This window comes from Vigna unguiculata, chromosome 6 (assembly GCF_004118075.2).
Source record: "Vigna unguiculata cultivar IT97K-499-35 chromosome 6, ASM411807v1, whole genome shotgun sequence".
Classification (NCBI taxonomy): domain Eukaryota; kingdom Viridiplantae; phylum Streptophyta; class Magnoliopsida; order Fabales; family Fabaceae; genus Vigna; species Vigna unguiculata.
In genome coordinates this window covers 6007154-6030002 of record NC_040284.1, presented here as the reverse complement: position 1 = coordinate 6030002, position 22849 = coordinate 6007154, and the positions used below count along the sequence as shown (strand labels likewise).

Genomic DNA, 22849 nt, shown 5'->3' with positions numbered 1-22849 from the left:
TTTTACCTTTTAAAATATAATTATTTATTATATTTTTGAAAATTAACCGTTATTTTTATAAACTTTTTTATAAAATCGTCTATCTATGCTCTTCTCTTTTTTTCTATTTATCAATAGTTATTCTCTCATTTTTTCTGATATATTTCACTTTATTTTTAATAAATATGTTTTTATTAACTTAGTAAGTATATTATAAATTGGTTTTATATTCGAACATTGACAACCAAGTTCTTTAAATCAATTTTTTTATAAATTTTGAAATATCATAATAGTTAATATGTCAAAGTTTATAATGATGTTTAATACGAACTTATTTAAATAAATTGGTGTTATTTTTATTTTTAACACATTTTAGATTTATTATGAGAGACATTGATCTTGACTGGTAAAGGATTCACATCTCAGACTATTTGTTTGAAATTTTCCCAACTAGGGGCGGCTATGCAGGTTGCTTGAGGAAAATTTGTTGAAGTTTTGGAAGGAAGCTTTTTTATAAATATTTTAAAGAAAAAATTTGAAATTTTCTTCGGTATAAACTATAACATAAGTCAATTTATATAACTTGTTTTATATTTTTAATTTTGACTCGTGCTTAAATTTTTGGTTAAATTACTCTTTTGTTTCCTCTATTTGTTATAAAATTTCAGTTAGTCCTCAAGTTTTTCTTTGTCTCAATTTGGTCCTCATTTTCTTAAAAATGACTCAATTTGTTCCTCACCGTTAACTTTGACCAGACGGTGTTAAAGGCAACACCACGTGTCAATTTCTGGATTTTTTAAATTTTTTGAATTTTTTTTATTTTTTTATTTTTGACACGTGTCATTTCACAATTGTGTCACGTGTCAAAGTGACTCAATTTGTTCCTCACCGTTAACTTTGACCAGACGGTGTTAAATGCAACGCCACGTGTCAATTTCTGGATTTTTTAGATTTTTTTTTATTTTTTTTATTTTTGACACGTGTCATTTCACAGTTGTGTCACATGTCAAAGTGACTCAATTTGGTCCTCACCGTTAATTTTGACCAGACGGTGTTAAAGGCAACGTCACGTGTCAATTTCTGAATTTTTTGGATTTTTTTATTTATTTTTGACACGTGTCATTTCACAGTTGTGTCACTTGTCAAAGTGACTCAATTTGGTTCCTATATTTGTTTTTAATTTCAATTTAGTCCCATTTTTTTATAAAAATGAAGCAATATTGTCCCTCCTTATATTGATACTCAATTTATTATTTGTATACAACTTATGATGATATTCTTAATAAAATTGACGTTTTTAATAAATATTTGTAGAAATATCTTTAAATAAACTTTTTTTTAGTTTTATTATTAAACAAAGTTAAACCCCAAACTTAATTTCAAAAATTAACAATTTTGTCATCACATATAAAGGCATCAAATGTATCATATTATACAAATTTAGTGAAGATTAAAAATCAAATAACTTGTCACACATAAGTTTAGAAACTAAATTTCAAGTTCAAAACAACACCAAAGTCTAATGTTTTGTGTAGAATTTAAAGTTAATTTAAAATATTTATAGAAATATTTAATAAAAACGTTAATTTTAGTAAGAATATCACCATACAATTTATAAAACAGTAAAATTTAGTGTCAATTTAAGGAAAGACAATATTACTTCATTTTTACAAAAATTGGGTTTAAATTAAAAGTAAAAACAAATATAGGGACCAAATTATGTCACTTTGACATGTGACACAACTATAAAGTGACATGTGTCAAAAATTAAAAAAAAAATTTAAAAAAATTAAAAAAATTTAAAAAAACCAGAAATTGACATGTGGTGTTAACTTTAACACTGTCTGATCAAAGTTAACGGACCAAATTGAGTCATTTTTAAGAAAATGAGGACCAAATTGAGACAACTAAAAACTTAAGGACCAAACTGAAATTTCATGAGAAATAGAGGGATAAAAAAAATAATTTAACCCAAGTTTTTAGTTTATAGAGTATTTGTTATTTTATTTTTTATTCTTTTTCATAAGATTGCTTGCGTTAACTTCTTTTTTCAATAGTGTTTTTACGTAGAAAAATAGATTGTCGTTAAAATAAACTCTTTTTCTTGTTATCTTTTAATTGGTAGTTTACTTGCAAACACTTGCAGTAGGACCTACTCGTGTTGTACTGTATATGGAAAGTCACGCGGTGACAATTTAACATTCTGGAACGTATTATTTTGACATAATCAAATTGTGCATCTATGTGGACACATTGTTTTTTCAAAAGATGTTACTTACACATCACGTTCGCATGACGTCCACTGATTTAATTCTCTACTTTCTATCAAAAAACAACCAATTCACACATTTATTAGTAACTCACGTTTAAAACAATACACAAGTAAAGACAATTTTAATAACACACGTCAGTTTTTAGGGTTTTCTATTACCTCTCGATATAAATTTTAAAATAATATTAACATTTATCCTAAATTTATTAATCAGTTATATTTAATATGGTTAAATATGTTTTTTTACTTTTAATTTTTAGTAAAAATTAAAATTAGTTTCTTTACAAAATTTTAGTCCAATTTAGTACTCAAACTTTAAAATCGCATGAATTTAGTTCTTTTAACAAAATTTTGTTAAGTTTATGTAACGTTTTAAACATGTTTTATGATAATTTTGTAGATAACGTTAAAGCGAAAATCTGTAAAACTGTGTAAATAACTCAAATATTATCATAAAATTCATTTAAAAGATTAAATAAACTTAACAAAATTTAATTAAAATTTTGAAGAAAAACTAATTTCAATTTTTACTTATGAAAAAATATTTAATACTTTTAATATTATTTATCATTGGAATATTTTTAGAGTTATATTGAAAAAAGTTAAGTCTTATAGTTAGAAAAAATATTGGAAAAAGTATCATAATTAAACTTTATATAATATCATTACATTAGAAATCATCGTTATCTTCTATAAAAATTTAAAAACAAGAAAGGAAAGGCAAAAGTTCCTGACTTACTTTTGAAGTTAAACGAAAGATAGCAATACGTAGACACATTACTATTTTTTTCAAGGTGCATTTGGAGTTGTTGAACTACCGGAATACGTAGACAAGATGTTAATCCACATTCACCAATAAAAAGTGGGACCTACACACATTAATTAGGGTTGTGCTGATAAAAGTACGTTAATTACTGTTATGCCACAAAGAGACAGAACTTCCCATTAATCGTCGACAAGTAAAGATAAAACCTTTTCGTGTGATCCCAATCCTCTGCAACAATATAACTCTTCATTACGAAAAAATTATTTATTGAATCACCAAACATTTCGGGACGAAGTTAATACAAATTTTAATTTTCAAGAGAGGAAACTATGACACATGTTTTGAACAGTGATATATATATCATCGTTCACGGTTAGTTAGATGTCTGAAAATCCTGGGCAGGATCCATGGAAGGGATCTGGTTGGGGAGATGGTGTGTAGGGTCGAAAGGAAGTGTATGGAATTAATTAAGTTAATAAATTGTTGAGATAGTAAATCTAGTTGTAATGTAGCTCATCTACTTGTTATTATAGACATTAAATTGTAATTATTTGAGTTCTACTTTGTACTTTTCCTTATTAATATTACAGGTTGGAAATACAGTTTGGTACCAATAAACTAAATAATACTTAGTTGTTACTTTTTAGCTAATTAAATTTTAAGCTTTTTAAATTTTTGGATATTTTATTTTTGGTATTTTTTCTTAAATTTTTTCAAATCACTTGGGACAACAAAATATGATGCTATATCTATCGAGAGGACATATCGACTAGATCTAATGATGATCGAGCGTAATTTGATGAGGAGACTAGGACACAAGGTAGATTATAAATGACTTAAGAAAGGTAAACCATTAAAGCAGACTAGGCTCAACTAAGTAAAAACTCATGAATTTACTATAAATAATACTGTTCACAAGGTAACTATTACGTATTCAATATTACATTTATTATTGTTTGACGCAAATACCTGACTTGATCATGAGATTGTCTTCTACAAGTTTTGGACGTTGACAACATTGAATCCTAGACACATCTTGAACCACCTAGGAGCAAACATGGAACATAACAAATTGGAGGTTGAAGAGTGTAAGCAAGAGCTTCTTGTCAAGTCTTGGAAGAGTATATTTTAGATTTGTAAGAACATTTTTTGTTTAAAATTTTTATATTTTTAAATTGAATTTATGATATATAATTTATTTATTTATTTACTTTTTGTTATGTTGTTTTGTAGGGATCTAGAAATAACTAAGAGTAATAGTGATCTTAAAAGATTATACTAGACTATTTTATAACTAAAAGTTAGACTATAGATATAATTTTCTATTAATTGAGTTTCATTTTAAAAGAACCACCATCTCTCTAAAACTACTTTTAAACCATTTCTCCACATTCTCTTTAAATTTATGACTTCATCCTTTCTCTGTTTAAAGATAGAAATACGCCATCTTTTGTCCTTGTTTATGGTCTTTAAAGAAATATGCTGCATGGGCTTGCATGTGGTATTTAAATGCTTAAGATGAATCTTTGAAATCGTTAGGGTGTGTTCTAATTGTTGATCGGAGTTTTCTATATGCCGGTAGAGCAACATATATGAGGTAGAGTCTGTGGGTAACACCTTTTAAGTCTAGGAGCATCGATCTAGGTAAGGGAAGATAGTTTATTTATAATAATTGAATGGTTCTTCTTTTAAAAATGGTGAATTGAGTTTACTGATTGAATTTAATTGTGATTTTATTGCTTACACGGTTGTTTTTGGGTTGTTTTGGTATTATTGTTTGTGAAACCAGTATAATTGGCTAGGACTATCCAATTTGATCTATCTGATGGTTATTTTGAACTAAAACAAGGTATTTTAAAGTAAGAAGGAACTAATGTTGCATAGACAATCAAATTGGATATAACACCTCATCAAGGAAACTTCATTGACATTTGTACAATCATCTACTCCGCTATAAAAATACGATCACCTATTGAAAACACAAACAATGCAAGAATGAGCTAATAGAAGAAAACAAACATTATAATCACAAACATACATCAATAATGCAATAGAACCACTCACCCAACGATACATGATCAAAATATCTCTAAATGTCATGCAACCTACTGGTTGTCTCACCCAACCACTCACAAAAATTACTATTTAACACAACAATTCATAGCATCATCATCAATGCAAATAATATTCCACCAATGAACTTAGCATTAAGGACAATAGTTCCACTGTAATTCTCACACATAGCTTACCAACAACTGTTTATCACTGAGCAATCACCCTTCATGCTTCTCACAAGCCTTACGGACATGGTTCCACTTCCCTGCTTCCCAAGAGCTTTACGAGCAAAGTCCTCCCCTCCTGCTTCTCACAAGCCTTACAGATAGGGTCCACTTCCCCTACTCCTCTAAAGCCTTACGTGCAATGTAAACAAGTGTCGCTTCCCACCACCCTTAAGAGCCTCCGCGATGAATCCACCTTTAGTACAACAACGCAAAGTTACTCTTCTCACTGATTTCCTAGAGAATCTTACGAATAAAGTCAACACTCAAGCTCAAAGTGCCTCACCTTTTGCTAAGTCACCATACACATTCACTATTCGAAATAAATATATGTAAATTTATCACGTAGTCAATAATGCACTCTTATTTTACAGTAAATAAATTTCCAAATTTTATAAATATTTCTTTTATTTTCATAATTTAGCTTTACAAAAATACTATTATACAAAATTAACCTTTTTGCAATTATGTTCAAATAATGTATATCAATCAAATATTTTTTGTCTCACATTTGAATATTTCTACTATTTTTTAATATTTTTATTTATTGTATATTTTCTTTTCATATCAGAATGTTTAACGCTTTCAATTTAAGTGTTCAATAGCATAAATATTTCATTTACTAGGTAATATAAAATATTTATCTTCTTTATTCTATTATTATCATTATTATTTTCATTTGAAAAGCTCTTTTGTTTCGCCAAAACAATTTTCTTTATCTTTCAACCATCGATTAAGTTGATATTTGAAAAGTTTTTTTAAATCTCTAAGGTATGTTTCATTTTATCATACTCTTAATTATACTTTTGTTTTCCTTTATGCTATTTCAAAATGATATCTCAAATTGTTTCTAAGACACACATTTGATCATTTTTTTAATATTTTTATATACTGTTTATTTTTATCATGTGTAACGTCCCATTTAATTATTAAGCGAAATTAAAAGACACATCACACAAAATAGTAATATGGAGTAGTCCGGGGTCCTTAACACAACCCCTACAACCTGGGCACACCATGATTGCCAATGGGAAACCAAATACAAGTCTAACAAAGAGAGTAGAGTAGCAATGCCTAAAGCGATACATGGGCCATAGCCCTAAAGAAATCATGAAGAAGATAAATCCAGCCCAAATGGCTAAGCAGCGAAATCACCATTTCCTTGCTGACCACGAGAATCTCGCCCATCTGCTCCCATCAATCCAATTGATGATCATCGCAAGAAAGAACAGCCACATACAATACAACCATACAATAAACAGGGTAAGCTAAAGCCAACAATATTCTCATCATACAATCAAATATATTTCCATCATTCAATGTCCATACAACAACTAAGCATGTTATGACTTCCAATCAATACACTACGACTCGACTCGACTCATCCGGATACGTATAACTTGGTCGGATTCAGCGGATGCTCGCACTTGTGGTGGATACCTCTGCTCACCCCCGAGCTGCTCACCCCTGAGCTATATGTCACAAGTGTTACAATGAATCAATTTTCCTCACCACAAGGTTAGTCCTTAATGAGTTTCAGGCCTCCTACTACTCTCACCACGGGAGTCAGTCCGCTCTAGGTGAGACTAACTGACTCCTTAGATCGTCAGGATGCAACCTTACCTTGAATCCTTACCTAGTTATACAGATGGGGCACCACCATGGACACCCACTAACAGGGGCCATGGAATTACGTCCCAACCACTGAAGCGCGACCCCGAAAGTCTCACCTAGAGACCCCAAGGAATTATGCACTGACACATACAAACATAATCACGTAGCCAAATAATATTCACCATGCATGTATACGTTATTTGTACCAACCTTTAAAGCCAATGCCTTTCATGTTTCAGGCCCAACTCATTTCATCTCATCATAAACCATCCATGTACCAAGGATTTCCAAATCATATTGTTATCATGCCTCTTTCATACCAACCATTTCATTACAATCTCATGCGAAACTCATGCCAACCCATTATTCATGACTCATGACTTGCATCACTCAATCATGCTCATTCATATCAAACCTTTAGCACAATACTCAAAACCAAGCAAGCATTATCCATACAAAGCCAAGAAAACAATCTCACACTGCACTATCTCGCCTAGCACCTCGCTCAGGCTGGAGGGTCTCGCTCAGGCGAGGCAATCTCGCCCAGGCGAGCCCCCTTCGCCTAGGCGAGGGCTCGAAAAAGACAGCAGGAGCACCCGCGGGATCTCGCTTAGGCGAGACCCCTCTCGCCTGGGCGAGATGCTCACTCGCTCAAAAAGCCGAGCTGGTCGCCTGGGTGACCTTTCGCGCAAAAGTCCTGGGCGAGCTCCCTGTTCATCTCGCCTAGGCGAGACTGGCTCGCTTGGGCGAGATTAACAGGTCTCGCCACTGTTCTCCTGTAACAGTCACCTGTTCGCACCCAAAAGGATAGTACATGGTAGTTCACACATTCAACACAATCATATAGTGCATACAACATCTAATAAAATCCAACCTAGCCATAAAACAATCAGGACTCAGACTCTAACTTCCCCATACCTGGAAAAGTCTAGCGAAGACCCCGACTGTACGACCACGAGTACGACAGCTCCAAGGATGAACTACAGGGCTGAGGTGAGAGTGGAACAGAACCAGACAAATGGGGTTAACCAAGGCTCTTACAACAGATTACGAAAAGGTTATAAAAAGGGAACTAGCATGAACTCGAAGGTCACTTACATGGAGTAACGGAACTTCCTAGCTCAACGTAACAGCGGAGGCAGAACCCTAGCAGAGGGGTTGACTGTAACATCCTTTTTTTTTTAATAAACTGTATTATTTATTTAAATAAAGCAATTAGAAAATCTTATGTTTTTACTAATGTTTCATATATTATTATAATGTAGTTTAAAAAGTAAAAAATATATTTTATCATGTTTTTACTTATTGAAAATAACAACAAGAAAAAAAAAACAAAACTAATAAAAAATATATATATTTAAAAAATATATTAGGTAAAAATATATTAATTAAAATATTATTAAATAGGTGTGTGTATTAAAAAAAAAAAAAACTTCAAAAGAGATAAGTAGATAAGGAGAAAAAAAGAAGAAGAAGAAGAAGATAAGAAGAACATGAGAAAAGATAAGAAAGAAGAAAAAAAAAGGATAAGAAGAGATAAACATTATCTCTTAATTAATGACACTAATGATGACTTTAGCACATGCATGGTGGCTTGGCTTATATATATATACACATATGAAATGAAGTTACGGGAAAGTGAAAGAGAAAGGAGAAAGAAGGAGAAAGAAAAAGAGAAAGAGAAAGGAAGGAGAGAGAGAAAGAAGAGAGAGAAAGAGAAAGAAGAAAGAGAAAGAGAAAGAGAAAGTAGAGAGGGAAAGAGAAAAATATGGTAAGAAAGTTTAGAGCAAAGATTCAAAGAGATCCTAGTCCTCTTCAAATATTATTGTGCCCTTCAATCAATAAGGTAAGGGGGGAGTGAGGTTAAGCTCTTATATATTAATCTTGATAAGCTCATGGGTTTTATATTAATCTTTTATTTATTTTGACTCATATATTATTCTATTTACTTTCATTTAACTTATTTTCATTTATTATCCTCTTATATTTATTTTATTTAATCTCCAATTATATACTGATCCTGTTTATTTATTTATATTATTTAATCTCCAAATATGTATTGATCCTGTTTATTTATTTTATTTAATCTTTAGTAACGCGCTGGTCCTATTTATTTATTTTATTTTATTTACCTCCAGTTACGCACTGGTCCTATTTATTTATTTTATTTTATTTACCTCCAGTTACGCACTGGTCCTATTTATTTATTTTATTTTATTTACCTCCAGTTACGCACTGGTCCTATCTATTTATTTATTTTATTTTATTTATCTCCAGTTACGCACTGGTCCTATTTATTTACTTTATTTTATTTACCTCCAGTTACGCACTGGTCCTATTTATTTATTTTATTTTATTTATCTCCAGTTACGCACTAGTCCTATTTATTTATTTTATTTTATTTACCTCCAGTCCTATTTATTTATTTTATTTTATTTACCTCCAGTTACGCACTGGTCCTATTTATTTACTTTATTTTATTTGCCTCCAGTTACGCACTGGTCCTATTTATTTATTTATTTTATTTTATTTACCTCCAGTTACGCACTGGTCCTATTTATTTATTTTATTTTATTTACCTCCAGTTACGCACTGGTCCTATTTATTTATTTTATTTTTATCTCCAGTTATGCACTGGTCCTGTTTATTTATTTCAATTAATATATCTCAAGTTATGCACTGGTCCCGTTTAATTTATATTTTTATATTTAATTATAATGTTCTAATCCTTATCTAATTATTTACTTAAAGTTCTTGCTTTGATTCTTATTTTATCATTATTTTATAATTAAAAATAAAAATAAATGTGAAGTGAAAGCAAATATTATTTTATTTAGTGAGCTTGGATAGAAGAAAATTGCATATCCATTTTATCGTTGTTTTATATTCTTTGTATATTGTTTATACAATGACATGAATTGATAGTCATCACATTTAATGACCTTTGAAAATATCCAAGAGTATGTCAGTTAAGTAAGAGTTAAGTCTGGTTTCAATAAGTTAAGATTAAACCAGTGTCAAAGTGTTTGTATTTGGGAAGTCACAGTTTGGTACACTGCGGGATGAAAGGCAGGGACCATGGTGGGGTCTAAGGAAGTTTTACCAAGTAGGTGAATATCTGGATAGTTCAGAATAGCGCCCTGGACTAGGATATTCATAGGCCAAACTTGGGACTATCCGATACCTGCTCGGCATCGCCAAGGTTAGGTAGTGAGTATATATCTCTTTTGTGAGCCGATGAATGGCTAATATTCTCGAGAAAGAAATAATTATGATTGTACCAATGTTTTATGAGAAATACTCAACTACCTAATCACTTCCCAAAGTAACTTTTGATGTTCAGATTGGATCATCAGAAGTGAAATATGGATCCATATGTCTGGTAAAACAAGATTAAGTTTTGTGGTTGTAGGTCCAAATCTAGGCCCCCGGTGTCTGCATTGTTTGTTGAGTTTATTAAGATTGATATTTAAGGCTTATAAAGACCTCACTCCTTTCATATTTTTCTTTCATATGTACCTGTTGCATGAGCAGAAGAGGAACCTGCTCAGTGAGAGTTGTTCGGGATATTATTGGTGGATCCTCTGAAGATTGACTCATGGATAATTTCTATTAATATCTTTAGGAGATGTTAAAAATATAGAAAATCTTCTATTCTGATGTAGGACTCTTAATATTAACAAATATATATTTTTGTAATATTTCATGAACAATTACATAGATGCAAACTACATATATGAATATGAAGTTATGTTATTATTAATGTTCTCTCAAGGATAATCGTAAAAAAAAAAAATTGATTCCATATCTTTTTATCAAATAATAATTATTTAGTATAGTAGTCGGGGCGTCACATTGACGGCTGCAACTCAAGGTTCTGTGAAAAGAGTGGAAAGTGGGACTTAGGGCAACGTAGTAAGATTTTTTATACTGGGCCAACCCTTAGGCCCACTTACAAGGGCAGCCCCTTTAATTTAGGGCAGGCAGAAAAGAATTAATATGAATGGGCCTGATATCATGTACAATACCATTTTGATATCTTTTATTTAAATATTTTTATTTTCTAATCATTATCATACGTGTAATTTTATCACTAAAATTGTATAAATAATTTTTATTAACTATAATATAATAATTTAATGTATTTGTCATCAATGATGGAACATTTAAGGGGTGGGAGGGGGCCAAGGCCCCCTCAAACTTTTTGAATGTTTTTTAAAATTTTATGTTTTTTTATTTAAATTATATGTATTTTTTTAAAAATAGGTAGTAATATATTGAAAATGAATAAAAATTAAATAAATTATTTTTTATATCTTTCATAAAAAACAACATTTAATGTTAATAAATAATAAAACATAATATCAAATATAATAAAGAAAAAATTATTAAAATTTTTTCTCTTTCTCATTATATTCTTGAGTTTCTCACATGTTATACTCATCTTTCATGCTTACATGTTTTCTTTTGTTAATGGAAAAAAAGTTGGACTTGTCTTCATTTTTCATAGTTTCTCTTTTATTCTTTAATAAAAAAGAAGTAACTATCTTATCTCATATGATAGTGAAATGTTTATTTAATATTTATCACTATTTCTTATTTCATGACCTTTTTGTATATTCATTTTTTATGAATATATAATAAGAAGTGATGTATTATGTGGTTTTTCATAGCTAATTTTTAATTGTGACTTGATTATTATAGTTTGTTTAGTAATTATGTCTCTAAATTTTTTATTAGATTATGATAAATTATTTGTTATAGTCTAAATCTTCTTTTTAAAATAGGTATATTAATGTAAAATAAAAGAATAAATTCATTTTTTAAAACTAATGAAAGAGAAACTATCGGTAAGATGAAAACAGAACAATATGGTCTCTCATCACATATCGATGAAATGAAAGCTTGTAAAGACTTTTGAATGAATCTTTGCATACTAATAAAATGGAAGATAATATTTTGCAAATAATATGGTTATGTACATTGAAAATAAAATAGCTAAAAAATTTAGTTATGATTCAATTATTGATGAGTTCAAAAATATAAAAAATGATGAATAATTTTTTAGATATGTATAACTATTTTATAGTTATAAAATCATGTATTTATTTTTGTTGAATTAATGACCGTATATTATTTTGGCTCCCCCAAAAATTTTGGTCAAGATCAGCCACTTGTCATGAATATTTTTATCATGATATAACATATTGAAGTTCAAAAGATGAAAGATGTATGTTAAAATTCTATTATTTTGATCAATGTATTATAACTTTTATTAGTATATAAAAAAAGACATTTCATTAGTATTTAAACAATTGAAGTAAACAAACATTTAAAATATTCTTTAATTTGAATATTTTTTTTCCTTATATTTTTTTAAAAAATATTTTTAGATTTTATCAACTACGTTTCATTAACGTTTGAAAATTTAATAAATTTTTTGCTTCTCATGAAATTTTATTTGGTATTCTAATTTGAAATGTATACAATTATAATTTCTTCCTAAATATTTGATATTGATGAAATATGTGACATCCCATTTTTAGTAGATTACACTACTAAATAAAGTATCACACAGTTATAACAACGAGAAGCACTCAGATGAACATACAACGTAGGAAAGGTAACTGTTACAGTCATCCAGAAGTGTACTGTGAAAACAAATTTGGGCATACCACTATGCCATAAACAACATAAGAGAAAATTAACAGTCATGCAAAAGACAAGTTCCTAGAGCTAGGGATTACAAGGGGCACTAGGGCCATAGACTGCTCCTGAGAGTCACACAACAGATTCCCCTAAGCTGCACCACTGCTACCACCGGGCCTACTCCTAGAGTTTCCGCCATCTGCTCCCACCAAGGGTGATCATCGCAAAAGAGAAAAACACAACAGGAACATAAACAGAAATGCAAGGGTAAGCTAGTGCAATTTAATCTTATCATGATACAACGAACAAGTACTTAAACATTCCTTAACATGCAACACAATAAGCACAGGGCATCATGTTATAGCAAACAAGCAGGACACTATGACTCAATTATCCGGATAAATATATTAGGATCGGATTCACTGGACGCTTGCACTTGTGGTGGCCTCTACTGCTCTACAGAGCCATTGACAATGGGTTTCACCCTACCACACACAAGGTTAGCCTTTAAGCGTCTAAGGCCATTATCCTGCCATAGACTAGGGCCTCCCGCTACTCTCACCATTTGGGTCAGTTTGCTCTACATGAGACTCACTAACCCTTTAGAGTTTCGGGATGCGGTCCTTACTTGAATCCATATCTCAATATACATACTACACGCCACCATAAAGTCTCCCCACGAGGCTCATGGAATTACGCCTATTTCACACCAATCTCATGTTTCGTATCTCATAACCACCACTTGTTATCCCAACATTCATTTCTCATGCACATTCTCAACAAACCAAACAAAATTTCATATATTACTCGTGCTAACACACAGATTTCAGTGCATACAACTCATACAACTCATGAAATCACACCATAATCTTGCATGTTCGAGATAAATAGCTACACCCAAGGTAAACAGGAATCCAAAAACATATAACTACACTATTCTCGCCTGGGCTAGAAGCCCTCGCCTAAGCTGTAGCGACTGTCTCACTTAAGCTAGGCCTTCTCGCCTAGGCGAGACCTGGAACAGTGGCACTCTGCGAGCATCTCGCTTGGGCGAAACCAGCTCGCCTGGGCGAGATCACCCTTCGCCCAAAATCAAATCCTTCGCCTGGACGAGGACGCGAGCAGAGCACATCAGGTTCTTCTTCGAGAACTCGCTTGGGCGAGTCACTCTCGCCTGAGTGAGACAGTAGGTCGCTCAAAGCAAGAATCCTCCGCCTGGGCGAGTTGCTCGAGTAGAACCTGGGCAAGTCTTAGACACTCTCGCCTAGGCGAGACGAGCTCGCTTAGGCGAGATTGACAGCACTCACCACTGTTTCACGCATGCAGCAGGAACACACACACAAATGAACATACCCAAAAGCAACCAAGACAGTCTCATATCACCAAAAACCTCATTCATCATTCCAAAAGTATTCAACAACCCAAAAACAACAGGAGAAAATATTTTAAACGATAGAAAGAGGCAAAAACTAGCTTCCCTTACCTTTGTTTTGGGTACAGAAAGGAAAAGACCTTAACTAAGGGATATCACAGCTCCAGGAACTCGAGTAATGAGATGAAATCGTGCAAACCAAGACGAAATGGGTAAATAAATGGAACCCTAACTGACCGACATGCTCAAAACGTGAAAAGGGGTGAAGAAACAGACTAAAGCTCTAAAGTTCGACTTACCAGAAGGTACGAGATGTTTTTGGTCAGCTTGGAAATAGGAGAAGACAATGTGCCCTAGTGGAGCTCTAGCTGGAGAACGTATGAGGAACAGAAGGCTGGTTTCTGCAAATGGGACATGCAACAAAGGTTTAAGGGCTAGCAAGGGTATTGGGTCCCTTGGAAGGGCTGGTCTTGGGCCTACGAAGAGGCCAGGCCCAACACGCATAAGACTGAAAAATGGGGCTTACAAAATAACTCTACTTCCTTCTAACATTGAATATTTGATAATATTATGTTTCTTTTACCGTAATTATTTATTCTTTAAAAAAAGTAATTAATTGATAATTTGATAATAAAACCGTAAGAAAGTGGGTACGGGTATGAGTATGGGTATATACCCGTTATTTAGTGAGAATATAGATGAAGCAAAAATTTGATACATATTGAATTTAGATATAAAGATGAAGATGCATTTTTTTTTCTCTGAAGTCACACATGAGATAGATAACTTCGTCCCTGCATCGTAACCATCCTTAATTGTCATCATTAAATTTCAAATTCCAAATCTACTACCACTACATAAATAATTATTTTTAGTGGGGTTTATATTTGGCGTTTCTAGGAGTTTTGACCCCCTAATGGTTTTATCAGGGGTTTCCAATTCCTCTGATTTAACAACCCCTAGAACTAGCACAACTTATTGAGGGTTTCAAAAACCCCGTTAATACCCCGAGTTCCAAAAATCCCGTTAATGCATGGGGTTTCGAAAATCCCCATTAATGCTTGGGTTCCACAAACTCTCGTTAATGCCTAAATTCCAAAAGCCCTCGTTAATGCTTGGGGTTTTGAAAACCCTGTTAATGCTTGGGGTTTTGAAAAACCCGTTAATGTTTGAGGTTCCAAAACCCCCGTTAATTCCTCGAAAACCCCCGTTAATACCAAAAAATTAGTGTTTATATTATTATGGCATTGCTAAAATGCTAAAGTGGTACTTTCGTGATAATTGATTTGTTTAGTTAATTCTTTCGAGTATGAGAGGAACCTTATTCTATGAAATTTCCTATTTTATGCTTAATATTTTGGTTTTCATTATTATTTTGGAGGATGACATTTGACAATACAACTAAAACAAAAAGAAAAGTAACTTGACCATTTCGTATGACCGTACCCTAATATAGATAAATTGAATACTCTTAGAGGCTAAATTTATATAAAAGCATTAATTTTCGTAACACATCTCATTAAATAAAAAGCAAAAACTCCAAGGTTACTTCAAAATAAGCAATCAATACAAATATATATTCATATGGTAGCACTAGTGGACTAGCAGTCATAATGCTCTTAATATAATAAGTGTTGGAGATGTAGCATTTGAATGATAGTGACATAATAAGCAAGAGCACTAGCTCCCTACAATGAGCCAAAATGTAAAAGCAAATTAGAGTTTTTCCCTATTAGCATAATTAACCAAAAGTTTCCTAGAAGCATATTTGGTGAAAAATTTTAAAAGTAAACGAATAATATCGTTTAATGCGGTGTTGGATGTTGATCATTTGTTTCTTCATTAGGAACACTTCCTTGATCAGATACCTAACATATAAAAAATAATGATAATTAATAACTTTCCAAATGATAATTTCAAACATATATTAATTTAATCAAGATTTAAATATTACCGTTGGTGCATGATGCATAGTAAAATCACGAGGCAACTCTCCTTGATAATTTTGCACCAAAAAATTAACCATTTCCTTTATTTCATTGAGTTGGGATTTATTCTAAAACTTTAATTCATCTAGTTTAATTGAGACAGATTATAATTGAATGTAAAATAATGAAATATGTTATAATTAAACATAATGAAATATGTTATAAGTAAACATACATGTATGGATGTATGTTGGTTTACTATGTGCAGACGCTGATTCTATGTTATAATTTCCAGACATAATGAAATAAAAATTGCAGATACTTGCTATGAAAATGTACTCTTTGTTGTACTATATATAGTACTGCATAAAAAAGACGTGTTGTAGCACCTACATAAAAAGCAAATGTTTGGTTACCTGCAAGAACAAATCAACTATGAAAGAAGTACTATATATATGAATGATTCTGATCTATTACCACTCAGCACTGCATGCTCTTTCTATTTTTAATCTTTGTCTACTGCTAAAAGCTTTTTGTAGTCTTACAAATGCTTACTATCACAATTACAAATATTTTTCTTTCCAAAATGGTGATTAGAGGTACAATCTCTAAAAAAAAGTTTAAGAAAATCATTCACCAATATAGTAATAAAATAGAGAACACTTTTTCATCCATTGAGTCAACTTATCTTTGTTTTTGCTTATTCTATTGACATCTTTCGAAGTATTCCATATGTTTTTTGCTGAAATGGAGGAAAACGATTGTAAAAATGCAAGTTTGAGAAGGAAGTTGGTGCTACAACAAAGGTTGAATGCAATAAGTAATCAACATTCATGTAAGTTTCTAACATATACCTTCAATCATTTTACTATAAAATTTGTTCATCAAACATTTATTTACAAATTCTGCATTTCTATGTTTATATCTTCTTTGCAGATTACAAAGAAGAGAATGCAAGGAAAAAATCAAAAATTGCCAACCATTCTTCTCAAAGTATCAAAATATCAGGTTTTGTTATTATAATTATATTTGGAAATCTTTATTTGGATTTGAACTTGACAACATAGATTGATAATCAAATATCTTTGTTGTGTTAATGACAGATAAAAGAACTCAATCTGAAAACTTATTCCAGAACACTATCCAAAGGAAGCCATTACAAGAGTTGAATCTTAGTAAGTATTCTTCTTTTTACCTATTTCTTTACACATTGTTCTTACATGAATGACTGAAGTATGGTTGTTTATTGTTGGACATTCAATGCTACAATAATAATAATTTTTCAGATCTGCAAAACAACAAGAACAACCTTCAAAATATTAATTCAATATTTCAGACAACAGTTGGTAAGTTATCTTTTTTGATTTTCAATATTATTAATGCAATATCATTTAAATAAATTATAAACAAATCTTTATTTCAATGCAGTGCCTGAAAACAATATATCAAATTCTTCCATTGCTTTAGTTGAAGATCCAATCAAAATAAACTTAATGACTTCACAATCCGCAGCTTCTACTATAACATACAATACTCCTTGCGGTAAATTTCTACATTCAGCTTTATTGTAATTGGATGAAGATGACGATTTCTAAAATTCTATTAATTTTTTTTAATGATTTCAGTTGTTAGCAATAACATTCAGAGAAATTATGGACAAAATAATTACAATTGCAGTGCAGGTAAGTAGGTTCTTATTCATATATACAAATGTTCATACTCAAAATGCCAATGAATGTAACATAATTGTTTTAATAATTCTTTTCCATAGGTGGCACATCTCAAGTTGTAAATGATTCATATTCTGTCTCTAACAATAAAGTTGTCAAATATCCTTTTGAAGTCATACAATCACTTCAGAACAGATTCAATCTTGATGATGAAACAACAACAGAACAACATTGTTCAGACACAACAAATGATGATTCACCAACAATAACAAATGAAGGTAATTAAGATATTGAATTGCTAACTTATTTATGTCAATAAATTGCTTTTTTAAATGATTACTTACTTCTCATTTTACTAATATTGTAGGAGATAGTACAAGTACTACAATTACAAACGAATTGTATTGCAAAGGGGAGTTACAAGGTAATGTGACACACAATTGTACAGAAATTCAGAGATAAAATATGCATTTCAGGCTAATGCTTTATGCTGAAGTTCAGAACTACTCAATATTGGAGAGCCTTGCTTGAAATGCCAATACTGTAAAGCTCAACTGTGGTATGAAGAAAGAGCAGAAAAAAGTAACACATCAAAGGAAGTTCAATTCTCATTATGTTGTCAAAAGGGAAAAGTGCAAATTCCACTATTAAAAAAACCACCTAATCTGCTTGAAGGTTTGTTAAATGGTGTAGATCCTAGAAGCAAATTATTTTTACAGAATATAAGAGTATACAATAACATGTTTTCATTTACTTCAATTGGTGGTAATATAGATACTTCAATGAACAATGGTTCTGCTCCACCACAATTTATTCTTAATGGTCAGAATTACCATCGTATTGAAAGTTTATTGCCAGAACATGGATCAAAGCCAAAGTTTGCACAACTTTACATATATGATACCGAAAATGAAATCAATAACAAACTGAAGCATTTCAGGTTAGTTAACAGATCAAGTAATTTGCTTAAATGAAATATTTAAATACATTTGTTCACATTTCTTTTCTTTATTATGTTTTAAATCTAACAGCAAGGAATCTGATATAGATCAATCATTGGTTGCTGATTTGATTCAAATGATTGACACTCACAATGTTCTTGTGAAATCTTTTAGAGGAGTAAGAGAATTGTCACTGCAACATATGGAATCAGATTTCACACTAAGATTATTTAGAGGCAGAAACAAAGACCCTAGAGTCTACAACACATCTTCATGTGATGAAATAGTTGCTCTAATAGTTGGTGATTTTGGCAATATGGATGTAGGCAGAGATATAATTGTCAAAAAATGTTCTGGTGAATTAACAAGACTGCATGAAACTCACACAGCTTTCATTCCACTGCAATATCCTCTCATGTTTCCATATGGAAAAGATGGTTATCAAAAAGATATTCCAATAAGAGAATGTCATTCAAGAAGTAAATCCAGGGTGAGAATTAGAATTTCGTTGCGAGAATTTATTTCATTTAGAATACAACAAAGATCTATAGAACCTGGAAATATTGTGAATGCATGCCGATTATTCCAACAATTTTTGGTTGATTGCTATACAATGGTGGAAGCACAACGATTGTCTTTCATTAGAGCTAATCAAAAGTTAATTCGTTGTGATATTCTTAATGGATTACAAGAGGCTGTTAATAGAGGAGAGACAGATCCTTCTTTAATTGGAAGACGTATTGTACTACTTGCTTCATTCACTGGTGGTACAAGATACATGTTCAACAATTGTCAAGATGTTATGGCAATTTGTAAAAAATTTGGATATCCTGATTTGTTCATTACTATAACATGCAATGTCAATTGGAGCGAAATAAGAGACTTTGTTTTACCAAAAGGGTTATCACCTTCAGATAGACCTAATATTGTATGTAGAGTCTTCAAAATGAAACTGGATGAAATGATGACAGATTTAAAAAAAAATGACTTTTTTGGGAAAACCATTGCAGGTATGTTCTATAGGAAGTATTATAGATTATATCAATATTTATTAAATTAGTTTTTTAAAACTATTTTATTTGTTTTGTTATATATGCAAGAATGTACACAGTAGAATTCCAAAAGAGAGGTTTACCTCATGCACATATACTTTTATGGTTGGATGGAGAAAGCAAATTGAAAAAATCAACTGATATTGATAAAGTAATATCAGCTAAATTGCCCAATGCGGATTTGTATCCCAAATTGGAAAAAGTGGTAGCAAGTTACATGATTCATGGACCATGCAGACCTGCGAGATATAATTCACCATGCATGAAGGAAGGACGATGTTCCAAATTTTATCCTAAAAAATTCACATCTTCAACTTCTATTGATGAAGATGGATATCCATGCTATAGAAGACTTGATAATGATAGATTTGTTGAGAAGAATGGAATTAAGCTGAACAATAGAAGTGTTGTTCCTTACAATCCACGACTTCTAATGAGGTATCAAGCTCACGTCAATAAAAAGTATTGCAACAAGACCAATTCAATAAAATATTTGTTCAAATATGTCAACAAGGGTCCTGACAGAGCTACTCTTAAAATAAGCAACAACTCTGCACAATGTGACAAAGAAACCATTATTGATGAGATCAAGAGGTATTATGATTGTAGGTATCTATCACCATGTGAAGTCGCTTGGCGAATATTTGCTTTTGACATCCATCACAGATGACCTCTTGTTCAGAGATTGACATTCCATCTTCCTGGCCAACAATCAACTTTGTTTAAAGATGATGATGATATTAATGTGATCTTCAACAGATACGAAAATGCTAACACAATGTTTCTAGCTTGGTTTGAGGCTAACAAAGTTTATACACAAGGAAAAGAATTGACTTATTCTGAATTTCCAAGCAAATTTGTGTGGTTTGCTAAAGAAAAAGAATGGAAACCAAGGAAGAATGGCAACAGCATTGGTAGACTTATTTATATTCCTCTGGGCTCTGGAGAACTTTATTATTTGAGGATATTACTCACCATTCAAAAAGGTTGTATTGATTATGAAAGCATTAAGACCATTGATGGGAAACTTTATGAAACATACCAAGATGCTTGTTATGTTTTGGGATTTGGTTAACGATAAAGAATATATTGATGCAATAAAAGAAGTAAGTGAATTTGCTTCTGGGTATCAACTTAGAAGATTATTTGTTACTTTGTTGTCCATGAATACAATTTCTAAACCAGATATAGTTTGGAATTCTACATGGAGTATCTTATGTGATGGAATTTTGTACCAAAAAAGAAAGGAGATGAACTTACCAGGTAATTTATATTGTGATTTATTTAATTCAATATAAATATAACTTTTAATTGCATTATTTTGTTCATGCAGGTCTTGAAATTGAGATTGTTGAATTACAAAAAATATGTCTCATTCAAATACAAGAAATGCTAATGTCAAATGGTAGATGTTTGAAAGATTATCCTTCATTACCTCAACTTGATATTTCAGATGTACATACATTCAATAATAGATTTATTATTGATGAGCTACAATACAATAAAGAAGAGATGGCAAAAGAACATGACATTTTGTTTAAAGCACTCAATGATGAACAAATTCATGTATATCAGGATATCATGACAGCAGTTGTTTCAAAGAAGGGAGGATTCTTCTTTTTATATGGCTATGGTGGTGCAGGGAAACTTTTATGTGGAAGACATTGTCAGCTGCTCTAAGAAGTAAGGGCATGATTGTTTTGAACGTAGCATCAAGTGGAATTGCTTCTTTACTACTTCCTGGTGGAAAAACAGCACACTCTACCTTTTGCATCCCACTGTTAATTAATGATGAATCAACTTGCAACATAGCGCAAGGTAGTCTCTGTGCTAAACTTCTGATGGCAACCAATTTAATTATCTGGGATGAAGCACCAATGATGAATAGAATGTGCTTTGAGGCATTTGATAGAACACTAAGAGATATTATGCAAAAAGTTGATGATGCCAATAATGACAAACCATTTGGTGGCAAAGCAGTTGTCTTGGGAGGTGACTTCAGACAAATTCTACCCATTATCAAGAAAGGATCTAGGTTTGATATCATCAAATCAGCAATCAACTACTCAGAGTTATGGAATTGTTGTAAAGTGCTAAAACTGTCCAAGAACATGAGATTAAGTACTACAACAAACAATCAAACAGCCAATGATATCAAAGAATTTGCTGATTGGATATTGAAGATTGGAGATGAAAAAATGGATGTAAATGAGAATGGTGAGTGCGTGGTTGAAATTCCAAAAGAGCTGCTGATTATAAATACAGATTTACCTTTATTGTCATTGGTTGAATTTGTCTATCCTCAATTTGTGGTTAACATGATAAAGCCTAATTATTTTGATGATGGAGCAATCTTGTGCCCAACTAATGATTCTGTAGAGCAAGTAAATGATTTCATGTTGTCTTTATTAGGTGGTGAAGAAGTGACTTATTTAAGTTCAGATACACCTTGCCAATCTGATGAATAAGATGAAGTTCAATCTGAATGGTTTACATCTGAATTTTTAAATGATATCAAATGTTCAGGGATACCAAATCATAAACTCAAGCTGAAAACAGGTGTGCCAATTATGCTCTTGAGAAATATTGATCAAGCGAAAGGTCTTTGTAATGGCACAAGATTGCAAGTCAACCATTTGGGAAAAAATGTAATCTCTGCAACTGTAATTACTGGAAAAAACATTGGTGACAGGATCTTTATACCAAGAATGGATTTAGTGCCATCTAATTCAGGATTGCCTTTCAAATTTCAAAGAAGACAGTTCCCGATTTCCTTATGCTTTGCAATGACGATTAACAAAAGTCAAGGACAAACACTTTCTAGAGTGGGCCTTTATCTTCCACAACTTGTATTCACACATGGCCAACTATATGTTGCTATTTCTAGAGTGAAAACCAAGAGAGGATTGAAAATACTTATATTGGATGAAGATGGAAATGTCACAAACACAACTAAAAACGTTGTGTACAAATAAATTTTGAAACTCTTTGACAAAGAAGACATTATAGGTATGTAATTTATAATTTGGTTTTAATTTGAAAGTTTTTATAAATATAGATGAAATTATTTATGTTCTGTTGTGCAATGCAGGATCTATTGCCTAAAGTCCAAGGCTTACAAGGAATATCATGCTAAAACAAAGGCTGAATTAAGAAGTAATAAAAGTTGTGTACAAAAGGAAGTTATGAAGTTGATTAACAAAAAAGACATTATAGGTATGTAATTTAGTCTTCTTTTATTGTTATATTTTTAAAGACATTATATTATAATCATATAGGTTATTAAACATCACAAAACCACTTGATATTACCAAAAATATTACATTT

General features: G+C 31.5%; 1 protein-coding gene and 1 pseudogene across 1 annotated transcript; both read left to right on the top strand.

Annotated features, from left to right (window-relative positions):
- The first annotated feature begins 19083 nt into the window (after positions 1–19083).
- LOC114187641 lies at positions 19084–20192 on the top strand. Its single transcript, XM_028075936.1, has 2 exons — positions 19084–19476; positions 19902–20192. The coding sequence occupies exons 1-2, from the start codon at positions 19084–19086 to the stop codon at positions 20190–20192; spliced, it is 684 nt and encodes a 227-aa protein (XP_027931737.1).
- Positions 20193–21357: 1165 nt separating this feature from the next.
- On the top strand, positions 21358–22658 carry LOC114188329 (annotated as a pseudogene).
- Positions 22659–22849: the final 191 nt, after the last annotated feature.